At 39.5% G+C, this 22,251-nt stretch overlaps 1 protein-coding gene across 1 annotated transcript; it reads left to right on the top strand.

Annotated features, from left to right (window-relative positions):
* Positions 1 to 424: 424 nt before the first annotated feature.
* LOC101858226 (transmembrane protein 192-like) lies at positions 425 to 15,665 on the top strand. Its single transcript, XM_013089749.2, has 6 exons — positions 425 to 710; positions 7,690 to 7,845; positions 8,820 to 9,051; positions 10,033 to 10,185; positions 12,790 to 12,889; positions 13,895 to 15,665. Exons 1-6 carry the CDS (start codon positions 675 to 677, stop codon positions 14,055 to 14,057), a joined length of 840 nt encoding a protein of 279 aa, XP_012945203.1. The 5' UTR covers positions 425 to 674; the 3' UTR covers positions 14,058 to 15,665.
* The last annotated feature ends 6,586 nt before the right edge of the window (positions 15,666 to 22,251 follow it).

The following is a 22,251-nucleotide window of genomic DNA, read 5'->3' as shown; positions in this document are numbered from 1 at the left end:
ACTTACAGTTGTCTCATCTTGCCCCAGATTTTGAAAGCAATGCAGATATACAATCTTGCATCGTCATAATAATCATTATAATTTCAAAAGTTGCTGTACAATTAATTGTAGAAATTTCCAGCTCTCCTAAAGGAGAGAGATAAACCCCATGCATTTTGATAATCATGCTTAGGCCTATGTATTATGTGTTCAACATGCGACGGCAACAGATTGTTGTTAATGAATCTATGCCCAAGGCATTATTGCCCCACGTAACAGTTGCTAATTGTAAGCCTTCAAAACTGCACACTTTCCATAACAAATATACTGCTTCTTTGTTTGAACCAAGATGGTGATTACTGAATACTGGGGTGTGCTCAAGAAAAGGAAAAAGAAAGAAGGAATTAGCTGTCTCGATGTTTTGCATAGAGTTATCTCCTTTTTAAACCTAGTGCCTAGTAGCCAAAGACAAGGTATGTCAGTGGGTATACATGTACTCAGTCTTGGCTGTAGTGTAAATCTATGGTGTTTTGTCAAAATGCCTGCTCAATCTGGAGCATCGAATAGATCAGCTGCTTCTGGGTTGTCGGACATGGTCACCACTGAGTAACCTAGCTGATGTAAACATCCCAACAAAGAAATTATAGCGTGGTCACGAGGTTTGTTTTTGCAAGGAGCCATCCGTTGATGTAAACATGGTCAGCCTAGCGAACAATGCCGGCCATTCTGGCGTAAGTATATCTAATTTGTCTTGTTTCGATGAGTGCATCCGAACCAGAGTAGATCAGAGTTTAGATCTAGAAAACTCACACTTCTCATTTAGAGTAAGTAGTAAGGCCACCCTATAAAATAAATGCCATATTCAATTATAGCGCAGGCGAGTCTTTTGGCTATTCTCACCCGGTGTGGCATTCACCGTTATAGCCTAGGCCAACCTGTGTAGCGTTCACCCTGAACCACAGAATTCTAGGTGATAACAGAATTGTAAAATTCTGTGCCGTGAACAAACGTTCCATTACTGCTGTTAGCCTAAAAGTAAAAGCGTGTAATTTTGGGTTCTTTTTCGGTAGTTCCCACCCCCCTTATTTGAGCCTAGATCTACATCGAGATCTATATATGTTTGATGCGCGGCGATCTAAGATATCAAACCTAACAACTGCAAAACATCAAATTTTGGTAAAATTCAGCCTACTCTTGGCTCTTGGGGCCAAAACCCGCGAATAACAAGTGCAGGGTGGGAACTACTGAAAAAGCGCCCAATTTTGTTTGTGGGCAGTGGAGAGAGAGAGAAAGAGAGAGAGAGGAGTAGTGCGAGAACTTCCGGGAAAAACAAAATGGCTTTGTTCATCTGATCCAAGACCAACTTTAACTTCTGCTGTCTTTCGTCGTGTTCTTTTTATCTCTTCCTCCTACATGACCAAGAACATCCTGATAAGCATATTCCCTGGGTTGCCCCTGGCTGGGGCAAAGGGTCTACCGAGTTTTTGCACTGCCGGAGTGTGGTATTAAATTGCTACTTTAAGATAAAACCGATAACTCCATGGTCTATATATGCCCTAGATTCTAAAATTGACGAGCGCCTGATTCCGCCGCGTCGCAACACATAGATCTATATTAAAATGACAGCAGAAGAATCAGTTTGGATAATCAGCAACCAATTAGTAAGTCATGCTGAAATCGATAGATCTAGATCCACCATGTTCCATGCAATTTACCGATCCGCGCAATCTTAAGTAATTGCGCGGCCCTCTTAAGATTGCGCTGCCCGTTTTTACGATAGTATAATTGCGCGGCAATCTGAAGATTGAGTTAATATTTTATATTTTTTAATTTTTTTGTTTTTTTGTACACTTCCATCTTTATTCTTTTAACTCACTTACCACTGGGCCCTTTCACAAGTCACAAGCGTTTAAAACTGGCGTTTTTGGGAATATTTTGAACAATAAACCACCACAACTCTCAGAATTACCCAAGATTGTAATTATTTTTTGACACATTAAAGTAACATTCAAGCTTAATCTAATAAAAAAAACTAAAGTTGTCTAAGTCTAATTAATTTGTATGATTTTTTAAAAATTGGCATGAATTTGATTTTCCGAAAAATTTCCAGAGACGTGACAGGTAGAATGAAATTCACTACAACAACAAAAAATTTTAAAGGTTCAAAGTGTTCTGTTTTGATTTGTATGCATATGTGAGTGTTTGGTGAAAATATAAAAGCTGGTCTGGGCGTTGAATCAGACCCATGCACTGAATTACATGAGACAGATTTCCGGAACGACGTTGGGATTTCGTTACGCGAACAACAACACCTGTACTAGTGCAAGATCTAGCCCTAAAACTACGACTCGGGCCATGTTCGGGTACATACTAACTATCAGACAAATCATATTCTGAGAAACTAGAGTCTAGAACTAGTAAAACGTACAGAAGTGTATATCGAAAACGGCGAAATTATGTGATTCTTGTTCATGCGACCATTACTACGACGCGACTGTCAGATTACTATCAGCTGTATAGGAAAAAACACAGCGCGAGTTCCGGTCAGTTCAACCCAAGTTGGGGTGACTGTCCTTCACCTTCAATACTTAAAACTGCCGGCCCCAGGGATACGAAACGAAGTCTAAGTAGCTCAGGCCTGGCCAAACAAGGGTACGAGGCGGGTCACGCGATCCTTGCGTGATTTGTGGAGCGAAATTCCAAAGTTGATCACGCAGGGCTTACGGTCTGAAGTGAGTGAACTCACATCAAGGAACACTCACATACATTTTCAAAAGTGTAAAAATATGAAAATTAAAATTAACATAAAACTGAAGAGCTCACAAAAATGATACAATGTCAGGTGTCAAACTCAAAATTCACAAAGTTGACTGCAGTGCAGCCCCAGAGAAAAGCTTTTTAAAACTCTTTAGAGACGCGCCCACTTTCTCTTTCTCGATACCCTGGGATCATCCATAAACAGCTCCAAAACTTCTTCTGTCCGCATCAAACCATGTCCAAGGCTGTTAAAATCCCACTGAAAGTGGTACTTTAGTTGGTGACCGAGCCCCGGTCTGACCTCCCGCGCGAAGATAATAAATCAGTGTCAGTCGGCCACTCCCGCGCTTAACAACCGTGACGATAGCGATGCCGGCCGCCGTGCCTGTGTAACTCGGTTCTGGTAATTCATTTTCGCTCCAGAAATCTCACTGGTGTTATAGCATTTACACACTTTGCAGTACAAGTGTTTTATTCATCTAAAGTTGCATTTTAAATTATATTCCATTTTGGAGTTAATTATCTCAAAAGCCAAACCCACGATTTTCTCAAAATTTCTGTGCTTCACTTGAGACAGCAATACTTGAACTGTGTGAGCAAGTGTTATTTGTGCAAGGCGAATGTGTGATTTTATATGATTTTTTTTAAAAGGGTACCCCTCCCCTGTGATTCCCTCGGACGTGATCTTTCATTTCTCTTCTTAACTTTAGAATCGCGCTTTATCTTTCCAACATTTCTCTATTTGATCTTAAAGAATGTTTTAGCCCAGTTAAGAAATGGAGAAACATACAGAGGATTCGCATTTTCAAAAGCTGCGCGAACATTATAGGACTTGTGGTGGCAGAATATTGCCAGGCACGCACTAAGGCACTGAAAAGGCGACCCCTGCAGTGTTATAAATTTTTCGTCAGACATTTTCTTGGCCTCTGGTGTTAGCATTACAATGGACTCACTGACAGTACATTCAAAAACCATCTGCACAGTTTGTGTGGACAAGATAAGAATTTAAAGAAACATTGCTATCAGGGCACTATAACCGCCTGCTTTTTCTGAAAGTACTCTTGATGCTCGTTTACTCTACAGTTTACACCTCCCACTTATAAACATTGAACACGGTAAAGTAGCACCACCATACTTGCATTTTGTTCAGGGTGTTGTTTTCAACCACCATCGTTTGCTAGAGGCAGCAAAACACACAATAGACATTAATACAGCTAAGTGAGCAATCAGAGGAAGACTATAAAGGAGTTTAGTTGTCACTATACATTATGGCAAAAACTGGAGCCGTGGGGATCGAGGAACTAAATGGGGAGATTAGACATTTAGAAGGTTGCGTAGTACTTTCTGACTCTGAACAGGAGAGAATTGACTTTCCAGAGCAATTGACGGAGAAAGAAGACAGGTTGTCTGAGTTAGAGCATGAACCCCTTAACCCTGTTCTGGCCCTATCTGTTCTCATTTAGACACCATACTAGACTCACACAACGTCACACCGCAGGCACATCACAGCCGCTCTTTCATTGGCAATCACTGCCGCAAATATATAATGAGTCGCATAAACAACGCATTTAGGGGCATTCGCATCCACATCTCACACAGCCAACCAGTGTCAAAAGACAGACTACCACACATTGACATATGTATCAAAACTTACATGTCATTATACAGGAGACACTTTAGTGAAAAGGTACTTCCCGAACACCACATTCTAGAAAACCACTGCATCCCATGGATACAGACATATGGGTTTGGTTTGGCTTTACATGGGGAACAGGGTGGTGAACGTATCCATGCTTCTGTGGCAAAGCTAGAGAGAAAAGGAGCTGGGATACGTAATATCGAACCACTGCTGAAAGTTGTAATGCAATCTCAGCACCTCATGCCAAATTCAGAACTATTATCCAACGTGCCTCCGACAAAGAAAAAAATGTGATACTGCAATCAACTCTTCACTTCTCCAAAACTGTGGACGTGGCACAAAAACAACTAAGTGAGTTTTAATATTTGACTATTTCTGGTGTATTTTATGTGAATTTGAAACATTTTTTGGGGTTTCGTCTGACTGAAATATTGATTTAAAAATCTACACCCCCCCCCCACCAATGGCAATGTTAGAAAATGAGCCATTTTTGGAACGCTATATATATTTATCGTTATTTCATACAATTTTGCATCTTTCTCAGTAAGTGCAGAAGTTCCCTCTTGTTCCAAACAGGCAAAACAAAATGATGGCAAAGTCACCGATCGGCATATTTTGCGAGTTTAATTGTCCTAAGAATGAAATTAACAACGCTGTCAGCAGGACACGTTGAATTTACCTGGCCACGAGTTCATGACCCGCTACCGGGGTCAGATTACAAAATGTGGCGCACTCGCTGCCTGCGAACTAAAGTACCGCTTCCTAACAGCCGTGTCGTCGCCTGGAGCTTGCAATTTTGGATGGATACTGCGACATTTCGTGCGAAGCAATGGGCTAAAAACAAACGCCATGCAAAGCTATCCTAATTCGAAAGCAAGGATAAGGAAATCAACCAAATTATTTATCCGCTGACACGGCGATACGTCTTCAAAAAGTTTATAATGCGCTAACTACGCTCAGGGCGCTGTGAACATAGCCTGCAAACTACGTTCACGGAGCCGTGAAAGTAATCACTGCGTTAAAATTACCAAAGTGGAGGAAAAATTACTTTCGATGTCATTGTTTCAATGAGTGCTTGATTTCACCACATGATATCTCACAAATGTTTTATATTTAGATTGTGTGCGCTTTTAGGTATTAAAGTAAGATTTGACCCTCTGATTTCCATGATTAGGCATTGTTTTCTGTTATTTAATTCTGCTCTGTTGTAACACGATCAATTTGTTATTAAATTATTTAAAAGTTAGTTATTATACTTTCACTCCTGTTTCAGGCTCAGGTATTGTATAATATAGCACTTTCCTTATTTGTTAAAAATTTGTTTTACTTGAATATTGATTGACTTTATGTCCGTCGCAAATTATTTGTTTTTGAAATATATCATCTGATGGGGGGGGGGGGGGGTTGTATTCCAACTTGTTTTATTAAAATTTTTATATCAGTTTTAGTGGCCTTATGTGTGGTCTGCAGTATTAACTCTTTGAAGACACACCACTTTCATTTTCTCGATACCCTGTGACGCACCTTCTTTGCCCGTTTTACCAGGTCACCTTTTTTTTTCCTATCAACAGAACAAAAATCACACTTACACCACTAAAAAGTATTATTTCTCTATTTTTCTCTTATACCAATCAATCATACTTTCACAATACCAGTCTTACCTTGATCAAGGCTGCTAGATCACTATAGTTGCCTTCAAAAGGAAACAAAATTGACGAGATGAGACTTGGGGGTCTGGTAGATCTAGATCTACCAACCAATGGTACAGGTTCATCATCACTATCTTCTGAACTTTCTTCTTCTAACTCTCAATCGAACTGCTCATCTCTGCCATCGTTCTACAACTCCAAAGTTTCTTCAGTCCGCATCACACCACGTCGCCTGGAGCTCGCCATTTTGGATAGATGCTGCGACATTTCGTGCGAAACAATGGGCCTAAAATAAACGCCTTCCAAGCTATCCTAATTTGAAAGCAAGTTAAGGAAATCATAGGGTTTTAGACGAGCTTTCCAATGATATAGGGGTCGTCCACCTTAGACCACTAGTTTTGCAAATAAACATGTTTAAAATCGTCAGCTGATTATCCGCTGATACGGCGACCGGTGAGTTCCCCTAACAGCGGATTATCCGCTCACGCGTCTTCAAAGAGTTAAGTACTTCAGTTTGACCGTCAAAAGCAGTGCGCCTGTGTGGGGGACTGAATGTACAAATCTGTGTACGTGCTTGTTTTGCAATTAAGTTTGAAATTTTCAAAAATAATTGATTTGTGACGGTTTCAGTTTTCATAAAAATTGTCATTTGTGTGATAATATAGTGTAAAGCGCATAGAGCCTGCTGTTGAGCGGGGATATGCGCTATACAAATGCTATCTATTATCTTCTATTATTATTATTATTAGCAACGGGAAACACAGCTGTTTGGCCCTCAAAGCTAGTGTGTCTGTTTGCCGGGCGGAGGGAAAGAAAAAAAATCATAAGAAATGTCTGCCTCGGTCGGTCGTGGGTGCTTTATTGTCGGACTTCAATTAAAAAATGAAATCCATTACCTTGTGCCTTTGTGACTGTTTATGTTCTCTGTTTTTTTTAATATTCACCACCCTGTGTAACTTTTTTATATTCGTCTTGAGGGACAGCAGCACTTCCAGAAGAGATGCTGTTGAGCAAAAAACAAGCATGGAACTTCCTTTATAAGGCTAGCAAAAAGAAGTGAATAAAGATACCGAAACGTTTCTGGTGAAATTTAAAATGGAAAATGACAGCAAACAAAAGTTATTAGAGAAATCTGAAGGTCACTCGTTACCTTATTGCATGTACCTGGATCCACTAGTCTAAATAAAACATTCCATACGAGTACGAGGAAATTTGAAGGCAATCTTCCAGTCTTAAACGTCTTATTTACTTTTGCGGGATTGTGGTAATAGGGCGTAAGGCTAATTTGCTCAATTTTTTACAATTTTAAAAAAAATTATTTTATGTCTGAAAATGTATTTTTATTGTTGATGAAATAAGTTATCTTGCTCACTTTTAGTGGAAGGTGTGGCCGTTTGCTGTTTATGGCCCCATCGAAGTGGTCTCCCAATCGGAAAAGTTTGCTCATCCCTGTTGTAGTCTGTAACATCCACTACTGTGAATTTTGAAGAAGAAGAGCCCCTTGTTGGCTTGTTAAGTTTAGATCTTGTAGTTTGGTGTGTGCTTTGAACTGAATACAGGGCATTGTAGATTTGTTTTTGATGGTTCTATTGGTTAACGTATTATTTATTTTGAAATAGTATGTAATGTGTAAAAGTGTAAGCAGTTTCTGTCTCTCGGATACAGGGTTACTTCGGCTTTTCTGATGATCGTCCGACCATCAATTCGATGGGCTCAGACGATGAGCTCATTGTGGATCATATTGAGCTGGTCTCGGGCCATGAGATGGTGCACAAACCCATGAGGACCACATGGGCCATTTGGCTGGCAAAGATTCTTTATGTAAGTAGTTCACTATTTAGTTCGCTCATCTGTACACTGTTATTGTAATCAAATTCAATAAATAATCCATTCTTTAAAAGTAAAAGGGATAGTGGCTTAAGTGCTTTTTTTTCCCTCTATCATTTCAACTTTCTTCTGCATCTGTTTTCAATTATTGTTTTTAGAACAGGAGTATCAGTTTTTATTATTTTTTTTTTTTAAAGCGCAACTGACCTTATCTTGTCACTTTAATAGCAGTTCTAAACATGAACGGCTCTTCCCCTCTGGACTCTGTCATAAGCCTGAGCTGTGTGAGTATCCAGAGCAACACTTTGACTAAAAGGTGCATATATGTGTCACGATGCGGTGGAATCAGGTGTTGGTAAATTTTTGGGCTTTGTGAATTATTGATATAATCTTACAGCCTGTTCATTTGTCTATCTTTTGATGGAAAAAAAATACCATCTTGAAAAGAAGTGGAGATATTTGCGATTGAAAGAGATGTGGGTTGCCTGGTAAAATAACCGAGAAAATGGCTGCCAACGTTTGATAACTTTCATAGCTTGAGAGTCCATGGAAACTGAACATTATCATTTTTGTGTCTTTAGCCAACATTTTTCAGGGATATACGCTTAGAAATGTGTTTTTAAATGGACATAAAAGGTTTTGAGCCAAAAAACAAAAATTCTGTAAAGATTTTCAAAACGGCATGAAAATGCCAATTTTCTCCGATTTCATTATTCTGACTAGAGCCTGATTTCACTACGATGTTTCACATATGGGAAAAACTTGTGGGTCATGTTAAAAAGTGGCTGCAAAATATCCTCATGTTGGCCGCATGTTTAAGACCTCTCATTAAGAAGCAGGTATCAGCTGTCAATGCATAGGATGATCTTGGACTCATGAATAAAATGGTCTGATATTGATGCTTGTTTGCCACCTGTGTATAAAATGGTTAACCTGTATTTTTCTGTGTTTCCATTCCCTGTCAATAGGTATTGTTGGGCGTTTCCGCGTATGTGGTTCCCATTGTCTGCTCCAACTGTACGTGTGGCGAAGACCCAATTTCCCTGACGCTCTACATCCATGGCGGGATGTGGTTCATCCTGCTCCTGCTCGATCGCTTCCTCCATCAGAGGCACGACAAGAGCCGTCTGCAGGGCTACCTCGAGTTTTACCGCAAAACCAGGAACATCAGACGTCTTCCTTTCATGATCAACTCCTGTGGTACGTTGTTTGGCTCTGCTCAGCAGGAGCACGTAAATTCATCTTTGCAATATTCTGTTAAGTGTACAATTTGTGTGGCGTCAATAGTTAGTGGTAAGGCTACCGGACTAGTAAGCCTGAGATTGCGGGTTCGGGGGGGGTTCGAGCCGCAGGCAGACGTCACGTCTTTGGGTCACTTCTCCCAGGTGGGAACGGGTACTCGGCCATTGACATTGAAAGATCTTGTCAGTATGTTTTTTAGCACCTATGAATGGCAGCCTGCACTGTTTGCATCCCAGGCTAGGGTAATGATATAGTTTGTAAAATGCATAATAACTAATTTACACTATACAAATACTTTCTATTATTACCTGCCATATGGAGGAAATATCGATCTATCTGTCCATCTGTGTTTGTCACACATGTGTGTTATAGCGGCTATGTCAGGTTATATATCTCTTCAATTGCTCTGACAATGGCCCACCATTACCATGTCATAGAACAAGGTAAATGTACCAATACAAGTTCCAAGTTCGGCAAAGAATGAAAATTTTGTCGAGAAAAAACATGCAAATGAGTTGGGGGGGGTTAATTTTTACTAAATTGTTATTTGAAAAGGCGTAGTCCATTATCATGGCACATCTGCAGTATTTATATGTTTATGTTTGAAGCTTAATATTTATTTTGGTGTCACGTCATGAATGAGTCAGAGTGAATCAGACAGTAGAAAAGGATGTTGTTGGCGTGTGTGTTCAGTAAAATTGTTCGTGGGTTGTTGGATGGTACTCTGATATGGTTTGCCCCTTCCTTTGTATCAAAAAATTTATCTTCCTTATCTCCCCTCCTCTTTTTTTTTTTTTTTTTTTTGTATCTTACTCTCTAGTAACACCTCTAATCTTCAGCACTATTATTACCTGTATGTATTGTAAGTGCCATAAAACTCGTACTAAAACTAAAAGTCCTTTGTGTCGGAAATGGCCTAGAATGAATTTGTGTCTGCAGCCAACGCCATAATGGTGGTTATGATCAAGGTTCTGGACAGCCACTGTAACCCTGACACAGGCCGGTGCCTGTTCCTCAACAAGACTCGCTACATCCAGATACTGGTCAGCATTGAGTGTGCTGTAGCCTTGGTGGTGTTGTTTGTCTACTTCGGTAAGTTTTCTTGTCTCGTCTTGTTTTGGACATTGGCTACTCTCTTGCATAAATGTGTCAGATACTTATGTTGACACAAGGCTGATGAATATGTTCACTACCTTTCGCCATGAGAAATTATGAAAATGTGAATATTAACGTGACCAACACCATTTTCGAAGTATGGCTGAAACTCATACTTTCATATAGAAAGGTGAGGCACATTCCATTTTTTTATGCGACGAAAGCTGCAGACCTTTTTTGATAAACCACGCACAAAATCAAGTTCTTTCTTCGAGTCACATGACTTCTCTTGTGATTGATGAAAGTTTGTCAGTGTTTCTTTCCCTTCCCTATCATCGTGGCGTGAATATGTTGCCTTTTGTCAGAAAATGTGTGAAAGTTTTCATCGATTTAAAGGATAAGAATCGAAAATGGGTTTCTTCAATTAGCAAAAGTCAAAGTCTTAACCATGTTTGCTCTAAAACTGAAGTTATTCCTGATTATTCAGTAAATGGATGTCCCGTTTTGTCCGGAAACTTCATATACATGACTGTCAAATCTACTCCTGTAACTACCTGTCTAAGACAGTCATCTGTACAGATAACCACTTCCCACTTTGTATTTTGTTCTAAATCATGGCACTGTCCAGGAAGACCACCTGTCATCTAACTTTATCATTTTTCTTCTCACAGTGGGTGGTTGTCTTGAACAGGTTCTGTTGTACATCCTGAGAAAGAGGGCTATGGATAATTATGTTCATGTGAAATATCATTCTGGTGATTTTGTGTTAAGTTTGTATAAGTTTCTGTGGCAGTGAGTGGATTAACCCCCCGGGGTGGTGCTAATGACTGAAGTGTCTTTAGGCCATTCCCAAAGGGTGGGACATATCTAGAATCTAGAGTTCTAACTTATGCACTGTAGAATTGTAATTGTAAACGGGCTAATTCATCAATATCATGCTCACAACTGTGCCTGAACTGCAACAGGGAACTGCTGCTTTTTCTTTCCTAATCCTTACTATCGTCATTTCTCCTCTACTTCTTTTGTATGTTTGTCACACTCTTGTGACCTGCTATTTCCGGGGTGCCTTGATAGTCGAAGCAGAGTTTGTGCTGTTGAAGCTAGATAGGTTAACAGAGTAAGTCTGATTCCCTGTAAGGACTTTTCTGTTGACATCCACCCCTTGGTGCTCATATGACCTTATGCGGTTGCGAGCGCCATAAAACCTCTACTAAGACTAACTGAGTGGGTTATGAGAGTATAGAGGAAAGCAAAGGGAGAGAAGAAGAAAAGTTGTGAGTTTGTGGACTAGTAATCAATATTCATTTCTGTTAAATGCTACTCGTGTGAATTTTTCGCTGTGAGATCAATTGATGTCTTTCACTGTCGTTGTCATCCTGAAAATAAGCCTTTCCTTCCATTTTTTGCCTTATGTATGTAGTATAGGGTTTTACAGCCTTAATTAACATGTGCATCGACAAGGTGGAATCGGACACTCATCAATTTTTTGGGCATATAGAGTTGTTGAGATGAAATAAAAGCTTATCTATTTGTCATGCTTTTGATAAGGAAAAAAAACACATCTATCTTGAATAGTGTGGCATTGGTAGCCCAGTGGTTAGGCTCTCGGACTTGCAACCATAACACCTCGTCAGGGGCCCTTGGGAAAGGCACTTTACCCAAATTTTCCTCACTTCATCCAGGTGAGAAAGGATACCCAGCTATAGACAGCGAAAGATCTTGTCAGTTTGTTACTGTTTCAGTGCTTAATTGGCTGCTTGCACTGCATGCTCCCCTCAAAGCGGGGAATATTTTTGAGTGATATAGGGTCTGATGGGATAATAATATAGTGTAAAGCGGATAGAGCTTGCTGTTGAGCAGGGGTATGCACTGTACAAATACTATTTTTTATTATTATTATATTTGAGAATGAAAGAGGCGAGGGGTCTCCTGGTGTGAGAGGTAAAATTAGCGAGAAAATGGCTGCCAAAGTTTGCCGACTTCCTAAAGCTTCAAATTTACCTATTTTGTGCAGACAGAAATGTGTTTCCAAAGGAACATAAAAGGTGATGAGCCAGAAAAACAAACAAAAAAATTTAGTAAATTCTATAAAATTGCCCTTAGGTCAGAAAAGTGTAGGTATCTTTGATTTCAATATTTTTATAAGCACCCGATTCCACCATAATGAAACACATGTTATAATAACCCCACTGTGGCTCAGACTTGTTTCCATCTATTATTTCTGTCTGCCTGTTTTGTTTTTTGTTGCTTTTTCCCTTTGTAAATGACCTTTACCGGGTCGATGTTCTTCTCTTTTACAAACTCACAAAACTACATTAAATACTCATTATTGTGTCCGTTTAATTCTCTTTGCCAAAGCAAAACGAATCAACAAAAGTAAGTGTGGTAAGTTGGCGAGTACTCTGGTGTGGTTTGCTCCTTGTTTCCAATCAAACATCTATTTTATCTTTCCTCCTCCTTTTGTTTGTGTTTATTACTTTCTTGTAACGCCTAATTGTGTTGCAAGTGCCAAAAATCTCTGACCGAAACAAAATTGAATCCCCATTATTTATTCAATGTACTTTTCTGTACTTTAAAAAACTGTTTTGTGTGTCTGTTCAGCGTGGACGGTCAAGTTCAACAGTAAGAAGGCTTTACCGGACGTCCACCAGGAGGAGCTGATGACCAGCTTTGTCAACACGGCCACTGACCTGGGCTACCGGTGGGTTGTATGGGATAATAGTGATAATAATTATAATTACAGCTCATCCGTCATTGTCTGACGTATTGTCAGTGGAGAATATTTCTCCAGTATAATAGAAGAATTTGAAGAATTAACATATTGAAGACTGAAAAGAATTTTTTTCCAAAGCTGATGTTGTGTCAATGAACATTTGTTTAAGTCACTTGGTGTCAGGTTTTGGGAAGGCTGTGCTTGTTGGCCTTCCGTGGCGAGGAAACATTTGATAATTTAAATGTGAACTCAACCGACGTAAGAAACATCCGGGTTTGCGTCTGAATGGGCTCCAAAATTTTCTCATTCTCTCTTTTGCCGTGATGAAAGACCAAATGACATACCCTTAAGAGTATTATGTAATTAGAACTTTAAACTTCCAACAAAAAAGAAGATGCATCGAGGATTTGTTTGGTTTGAAATCTGGCAGCTTCAGAGCACACTACAAATAGACCCCTGCGTCAAACCTGTCGCCGAGCTAGCGGCCATGAAAAGAAACACATTTGTTTTTGAAGATTATCTTCAGTTTTATTAGGCTTGTACCACTATAGTACTTGTGCCCCTCCATAAAGGAAAATCTGGAGGGCCCCAATGACTAAACTGAACTAAACCAATCCTGCCAATGGGCATCGCTTATAAGACAAGGACTTGTTCAAATGGCCACTTCACTTTTCTTCCCTTGACACATGTTTTCATTGTAATGACACTGTGTAAGGTGTCCTCCTGCGTGAGACGACCACTTCTGTCCTTGACAGTGAGTGGCTGTCTTAAACAATTTTGTCTGTGCTTATTGTGTGTCTTCCTCAAACTCCCGTCTTGTGGGTGGTTGGCGGGTGCTCTGGTGTGGTTACTCCTTCTTTCCTTATAAAAAATCTATCGTCATTATCTCCCCTCCTTCTTTTTTTGTGTTTGTTACTCTTGTAACACCTCTACTCTTTGGCACTTGTGGAACTCTTTACTAAAACTAGACTCCCATCTGCTCGTTTCCTCCAGGAACGGCAATGAGATTGACCAGGTGATGGAGAAACAGGCCGACATGATCCGCTACCTGCGCCAGCACTCAGAGAACCTGGCACGGCGGAACCTCTCGCTGACAGAGGAGGTGAATCGCCTGAAAGGTGTACGCCGAGATGGCAGCATCAACGGACATTTCTAGGCTCCAGCATTCCGGGAGAGCTTCCTGTTATTACATCCAAATGAGTTTCGTAGCTCATGCAATTCATGACTTGTTTTGACTGCTGTGAGTCCTTGCGCAGTCGCAATGGCAGTGGCGGTTGCCTCGACAGCTGTGAGAGGTGGAGGCTGAAGAGCTGTCTACCACCGGCAGGTGATGATACAGGACGGGTCACTTTGTTCTACAGCCAACACAAGGTTTGTGGTTTGCTGGTCCGCTGAAGGAAGGTGAAAGGTCGCAGTGGACAGATGGCTGAAGGACTGAGTATCCAGGTGCTACTACTACTTTTCAGCAAATTTCCACCACTCTTAACACGCTGTATCGTCCAGTCCCCAAGCTTTCAGAGGATTTTTTTACATATTCCCCCCTCCCCCTTCCTGTTTTGTATTCTTGTTTGCTTTTTTTATTTCTGATTGAGATGTAGTCAGTTTGGAAGTGCATTTCTTTTTCCACTTTGACTGCATTAGCCTCGGCTCCCGAATAAAGGTTTAGCACCAAGATGTAGAACCTGAAAAATATCCTGCAAGCCTTGCTCGTTACAAGCTGTTGGTAAAAAAATCTGCTGTTGTAAATTGAGTCTTTCCACGATTGGTAACCAGTCTTTATGGTTAGCTGGTTATGTCCAGACTCTTAGGGTAAGATTGATTGTTGCAGTAGTTTCCTACTGTTTTGAATTGTAGAAGAGCTCAACACGAGTCTAGCAAAACAAAACTTGTCTCTTTTCTATTGTCCTAAATTTTTTTTTTCTCTTTTCTTGCAATCAGTAGCAGCAAAGATTACAACCCGATGGAATCAGGCACTCGTCAGTTTTTGGGTGTAATGGAGTTATTACTACAATTTTTGCTCATATGCCTGTTGTTTTTGGGGGGGTTTGTGAAACAAATATCTGTCTATCTTGAATAAAAATCGAGATATATGAGATTGAAGGAGATAGACGCAAGAGGTAAAATTAGCGAGAAAATGGTGGTCTAAGTTTTGTGTCAAGCTGCCTTGAGACCGTGCCCTGTGTCGTAAAACTTGGCCTATATCCTTCGTGTGTCCCCGTGACAGCTTTACAACAATTAACCTCCATTTCAAACAGTCACTATGTTTTACTTGTAGCCATGTCCGTCAGTGCTCCTCGGCACAGCTTGCCTTACCCTGTGGAATTGGAGCCATTCTGGCTTTCAGGCCACGCGAAAAACGGGAACAAAATCAACCTTATTTTTTTCAAAATTCTACTGTTTTATAAAGAATTTCACAAATAGCTACAAATTTTAAAGAGTTCAGCCTGAGTGAGATGTTGCATGAGCATTTTGCGGATTAATTGACTGCACATTTTCGAAAACAATATCCTCCAAGAGACTACCTTGTAACTTTCTTTTTTCCTGATTGATTAAAAAAACAGAAATCCACAAAGGGAAGATCTATTTTTTTCTCATTGGTTGCCAAATTTGGGGATGTTCGGGTAATATTGAGATGGTCTCTGCACTTTCCAAATAAAGAGAGTCGTAAAATCATGGTGCCGTTCAGCAGGTTTCGGTTTCGCGACCGTCCAGTCCTCTTTCTTCTATAAAAAGTCGACTCTCGCTGAAGATATAGAGAAAAAAATTCTTCAGTAGTGAACACCTCAAATTCTCCCGTGCATATTGATGTAGGATACATGGGGCTCACACAAAAAACAATGCTATAAGTTAGCATGTTCCCAGGGTTAACACTGGATGGAGTGAGTCTACCGCAAGGGGGGGGGGTGGGGCAGATATTGCTACAAAGTGTTGAGCTCAAGACACACAAAAATTAATGAAAATTGCCCAAACAGGTGGAAAATGTATGGGTTTGTTTTTTTCAGTTTCATTATTTTGACGAGCGCCTGATTTCACCGCTATGCCACACACATAGTGAGAGAGGTTGTATCGGCTGGTTGTTTTTCACCAGCTTCACTGAGGTGACTTGCACCTGTCATGGTGGGTGATTGGTGGTTTGCTCCTTCTTTCCCATCAAGCGTCTAGCATACTTATCTCTCCTTCTTCTTTTTTGGGGGTTTGTTGTTCTCTAGTAGCACCTCTAATCTTCATAACTGATACGACCTAGACCTTTTTTTTGTTGTTTCACAAGTGTCGTAAAACTCTTCCTAAAAGACCCGACGTGTGGCAATAAAGGGATGTAAATGTGTTATGTGACTTGTAAACCTGACTATATATTTTCATGATTACCACCCCTTTATTGCCCTATGACTGAGCTGTAAGTGTCTGGGTGCTCTGTTAGCTCAGCTGGTATCATGCAGGCTTACAGAGCACATGACCTTGGTTGGAATCTTACACTTGAGCTGCTGTTGGTTTGTAGAGTTTTCAAGGCTTTCAACCCGTTTCGCTCGCTCGTACTGGAGACCATAGTCTTCTTGTTCTCTAAGAGGACATGCTGTTCTCCGCAGGTTCCCCAGGTCCCCCATAGAGTTTTGGGTCTCTCTACTTAGGGTTGGGCCAATATTTTCTTAATAGACTGATGTTAGATTCGGAGTTCCTCTTGAATGAATTAATAGTTTTGACCCATACGCGTACTTATACTGTCTAAGTTTCTGCACTACCTCCCTTTGCTAACATTTTGAAGTAGCAGGAGCCAAAGGTTGCTTGGCCATTTGGTTGCAAGGTGTACGACATTTTGTTCAGTATGATCGCTTTCTGTAAGTTACGTTTTTCTATTTATTTTATCATTAATGGGTGTTGGGAGTTGGGACTTTGGATGTAGAAAGGCCAAGAATAAGTAAATCTGTCTCATAATTGAAGATCTTTTGTTTCAAAACTTGCCAAATTCCTTTTTTTTTTCTGTTTCCTCTGCTCTGCTTAAAAATGATGAAATCAGATTTTTGAAAGTGAAGGGTGTAATACCAGCACTAGATCTAGTAATATCATGTTGGGTTTTGATTCAAATCCGCAATGGAGAAATCTTGAAACAAGGGTTGTTTAGGGAGTTTTTAAGGCTTGCAGTCTTCTGGGCTCAGTATTATCAGAGATGGATGGTGATGGGCATTAAAATGTGGGAGTTTTAATTTCTAAAGAAGTCGTGTGAATTTTTTGTTCTTGTATCCCTTTACTTGAACCATATTACAGGGATGACTGGTATAGCAGGTACATTTTCAGGGTAAAATTGAACTTGAATATTTTCTATACCGCCCAGCGTCTGCTGAATAAGTGAAGTATCATGGTGAATTCAGGCACTCGTCAAAATAATGCGATCATAGACATCAGCATTTTTTGCCAGTTAGGCATTCTTTATTAATTTTTTGTTTTGTTTTGGGCTCAACGTCTTTCGCATCCAGTTAAAACTACATTTCTGTGTGGATTTTACTAAAATATGTTGCGGAAAGGCACAAAAAAATGTTAATTTTCAGTTTCCAAGGACCTCTGACACCAGGCAACCTTCACCTTCTTCAATTTCAAATATTTCGACTCCTATTCAAGTTCAAGATAGATGCATTTAAAAAAATTTTTTTACCAAAAGCAAAGCAAATGAACAGGCTTTACGGTTATAACAGTGGATGGTTGGCGGGTGCTCTGATGTGGTTTGCTTCCTATGAAACATCTATCATCCTCATCTCCCCTATTTCTTTTTTATGTTTGTTACTCTCTTGTAACACCTTTAATCTTCTGGTGCTCATATGACCTTATGCAGTTGTGAGTGCCGTAAAACCTCTACTAAAACTAAAAACTAAAGGTTATAACAGTAACTCAATATGCCTAAAACCTGACGTGCTCCTGATTTCACCGGGCTGCGGAACCGTTGACGAGTGGGGGAATGATGGGTCCCAAAATGGCGGTGGATTTGCGGACAACCCTGTATATGTGTGCAGTTCTTCATTTCTACATGCGACATAAATATCACTGTAACCAATTTTATTGCTCTTTTGAATTTGGATGTCAGTGATATTTTGTCTTTCACGTTTTTTCTGTCTGAAAGATTTTTTTTTCTACTTTGCGATTGCTTTGGTCGTGCTAGAGCAGAGGATTTAAAGTTATTAAGTGTGTCTTTGGTTTTTGGAGTTTTTTTTGGGGGGGGGATTGCTTTGTTTAAAAAACATTTCTTCCCCCTTTTTCATTGCAGAATCATGTCCCTTATTCATGTTTTTGGTTTTGCTTTGTACTTTTTTTATTTCGTTAAACCCTTCCTCCTTTTTTTCATTGAGGAAGTGTATTCCTCATTCACGTTTTGTTTGTGTATTTTATCTGATTCAGTAACGAACCATCAACCTGCAGGTACTCCTCGATGGGTTATTTTTATATTATGATTCCCTTTAATGTGTGTGATACACTCATAGAGAATGCCATACGTGAGACATCGTTGTGAAATCAGGCGCTCGTCAAAATATTTTTTGGCTCAACGCCTATTATGTCCATTTCAAAACTCATTTCTGTGTGAATTTCAATGAAAAACATTGATTTAAGGAACAAAAGCTGTAAATTTTCAGTTTCTTAGGATTCTCAACCAGTGGTAGTTACCAAACTTTGGCAGCCATTTTCTCGCTTCCTTCAAACGCAAATAACTCGACCTCTGTTCAACATAGATAGTTTTTTTTTCACAAAAAACAAGGCAAATAAACAGGCTTTAAGTGATTACCTATAACCCCATATGATGAGCGCCTGAATCCACCGCGTCGTGTTGCATATTCTTTATCCATGTAGTAAACCTGTTTTGTGCTTGAAATGTGACATCTAAATTGTGCCCAGAATACACTTTCAAAAAGGTTTATGGTGAAATAATTACCTCATATGTTTATCTTCCTGTATGCACAAAACCGTAAAAGGCAGCCGTGGGTAGCTGGCAGGAGCTCTGCTGTGGTTTGCTCCTTCTTTCCTATCAAACTTCTATCTTCCTTATCTCCCCTCCTTCTTTTTTGTGTTTGTTACTCTCTCATAATGCCTCTAATCTTCGACACTCGTACAACCTTATTAATTGTGTTGTACGTGCCACAAAATACATATATATATATTAAAACAAAATAAGAAGCAGCCAGAACTGACCCATTGGCATCATACTAAGTTAAGCAGTTGTCTTCCTGTGCACTATGAAATAAGTATGTTTTATTGCCTTTAAAAAGCCTGTACCATCAGAGTACTATTGGAATACTATCAGAATACTGATTATGTATCCAACTTTAACATTATTATTGTAAACAGTTATTGTTCATTTATATCATAAACATATGACTGTGGGTCTGCTTGTGAGTGTAAGCGTTTATTATATGTGTCATGACGCGGTGGAATCTGGCGCTCGTCAATTTTTGGGCACGTATAGTTATTTGTATCATCTTAAAGGTTGTTAATTTGTCTTGCTTAGAATGAAAAGAGGTTCCAATCTTTTTAGAATAGAAGTCGAGATATTTGCGTTTGAAGGAGGTAATCGTCTCCTGGATTCAGATGTAAAAAAAAAGGAAAAATGGCCGCCAAAGTTTGGTGACTTTTAAAGCTTGAGAGTCCTTGGAAACTGAAAATCTGCAATTTTTTTGCCTTTGAATTCCACAGACAAATGTGTTTTTAAACAGACATGAAGGGCATTGAGCCAAACAGTAAAAATTAGAGAAAAGTTTCCAAACTGGCAGAAAAATGCCGATTTCTTCGATCTCAGTATTTTGACGAGTTCCTGATTTCACCGTGATTTCACCGCAATGCCTCACATGTGTGTATATGTATTTGTAGAAGAGAGGGAGCATGAGAGAGTATATGTATGTGAGGTAAAACAGCAAACCAATCTGCCAGTGTGTACTCAATAAAGATTAATCTGGTCATATAAAGAATACTCTTTCCGGAAAGCGGCCCTGAGCCAAATTTCCTGCTATTGTTATTGAAATTTCTCTAAAGTTGTCGAACAATATAATTTCCCTTAAGCATGTGGGTGGCTTAATGTTCATGTAGGCGCACAATAGATGTGAGTTCGATTCCCGGGTATCTCTGTCTGTTTGTCTGCTGAGGTGCTGTATCCCTTTAAGCCAGGGTTAGCTTTGACAGGCAGGGTGAAAGCAGTCTGCCTCCTAAATGATCTAAATTGTATTGATGAGCTCATAAAACATTTGCGGCCTCTAAAAATGTAAATGGTAATTTGGCTAGCCGATATTTGTCTCTAACTTGTGTGATCTGTGTGTGTGTGTGACAAAATATGTCATGGCATAGTAGAATGAGGCGCTCTTCAATTTTTGGGCATGTGGAGATACTGATATCTTTTTAAAACCTGTTCATTTGTCTATCTTTTGATGGAAAAAAATATCGTCCATCTTGAATAGAAGTTGAGATGTTTAATGATTGTTGGGGATGGGGTTGCCTGGTTTCAGGGGTAAAATTAGCAATAAAATAGCTACCAAAGTGAGGTGATTTCCATAGCTTGGGAGTCATTGAAAACTGAAAATTTACATTTTTTGTGCCTATAATCAATCTTTTTCAGTAAAATCCACACAGAAATGTATTTTTAGATGAACCTGAAATAAAAAGGTATTAAGCCCAAAAAACAAAAGTGGGATAAAAAAAATTGCCAGACTGGCAGGAAAAAATGCAGGTATTTTCGATCTCATTGTTTTGATGAGCACCTTATTTCACCACAGTGCCTCCTAAATAGTGAGTAGATGTTGAAGTTCTTGTGTGTAAGTTAATGTTACGTAATGGGCATCGAAAGCTAATACACTTGTGCATGGATAACTCAAACATGCCGTGGATTTGACAAATGTGTTTGACGCATCCATAATTCGAGTAGACCAGTATAGCGAAAAATGAAAGAGATATCAGTTGGGGAATGGCAAATTGTATGAGCTGTGCGCGATTTCAAGTTTCTATGTTCGTGTGATCTGTGCTTGACTAGATATTTACAGAGACTGATATTGATGTGATACTTTCTTTGACTGCCACAGGACTATTTATACCATATAGTGGGCATTGCGTTACACTTTTAAGATAATTACCGAAGTCATAACAGGTTGGTTTAGAGTTTTTGGTTCTGTAATGAAGAGCAGAGCCAGCTTGGAAGTATAGTTCACTTGAGCAATAGAATAATGTAAATATTAAATCAACTGAGCATACCAAAATTCAAGGGTTTCTCTGAGTCAATTCTTCGAAAGACAACAGTTATTTCTCTTTTTCTCAAAATGGCTAAAAATGACTTGGGCATTTGTCTTATGAACAAAATGATTGATGATTTAAAAGAATAATCATATCTCACAAATTTGATTATGGTTTCTAAGTGTTTGGTGCTACAAACAAAGGTATGACCAAGGCCTGAGCATTCGATATGTGTATGAATCAGTGCTGGCCATTTTTTGAAAGTTTGATTTCTTTACTTTCTGAATTATGTCAGTTTTGGAATCCAGCTGAGATTTTAATTTTTGGTGGTCTGTGCAGGAAGATTTACTCGTCATTTGTAGTTCGTTTTTGTTTCGGTGGGGGTGGTTTTGATTATTTTTATTCTGTAAGTTTGCCAATGCTACAGGTTCCAAATGACTCATTTGTGAAAGTGGTGTATTAAATGTTGATGTATCCCCTTCCCACCTTCAATCATCAATCTCCTCCTTTTCCAAACACAAACAAACAAAACAAACCCCCCTGCCCTGGAGCGAGGGGGACCTCCCAAAAACCCTGAAGTGAAGCTATTGTGGTAAACTGATTTTTAATTTATGACTATAATTTGAATGGTCACCCTTTTTTATGCTTTTACTTTCTTAAGTAATTTATTACAATTTGGGGAAAAATGTATTTTTGTTCTATACTGAACCAACATGAACAATATGAACCCGTGTAATGTTTCATTCTTTCTTCAGATTATATTCGACTGTCTGGAGACTCAAGAAATTATGCCCCCCATCCTCTTGATATCCTCACATACTCATAAGCCTTTCATTAATGCTGTGGTTCGGGCTCCTTTTTATGTTGATAACCAGTGTTGAAATGGTAACTACCGGGTACGTGTAAATGTATGTTCAAAGCACCACTGGTGGGAGAGGGTTGGAGGGCGCCACTGATAAGTCCTTCTTTACTCTCCCTTTGTCGTTTCTGTCTGTTTTTCTTTTTTCCAAGCACTTAATGACTCTTATTGTGTCGATGTGCTGGTCTTTATTCAAACAAACAAACCAACAAAAGTGCTGCTGGTGAGTCCTATCGCTTTACTTTCCCTCTCTCGCTTCTATCTCTCTGTCTTACTTTTTCACAGCACTAAACGACCATAA

This window comes from Aplysia californica, unplaced genomic scaffold, assembly GCF_000002075.1.
Source record: "Aplysia californica isolate F4 #8 unplaced genomic scaffold, AplCal3.0 scaffold01034, whole genome shotgun sequence".
NCBI classification, from domain to species: domain Eukaryota; kingdom Metazoa; phylum Mollusca; class Gastropoda; order Aplysiida; family Aplysiidae; genus Aplysia; species Aplysia californica.
Note: the sequence above shows the minus strand (reverse complement) of the source record. Positions and strands in the feature narration are given on the sequence as shown.

What these genes read in the sequence shown, in the direction of transcription:
- LOC101858226 (XM_013089749.2), top strand. Translation starts at nt 675, where the DNA reads ATGGTCAGCCTAGCGAACAATGCCGGCCATTCTGGC. An exon ending in ACAATGCCGGCCATTCTGGC is followed by an intron (nt 711 to 7,689) that starts GTAAGTATATCT and finishes TCTCGGATACAG; the next exon opens with GGTTACTTCGGCTTTTCTGA. An exon ending in GGTGTTGTTTGTCTACTTCG is followed by an intron (nt 10,186 to 12,789) that starts GTAAGTTTTCTT and finishes GTGTCTGTTCAG; the next exon opens with CGTGGACGGTCAAGTTCAAC.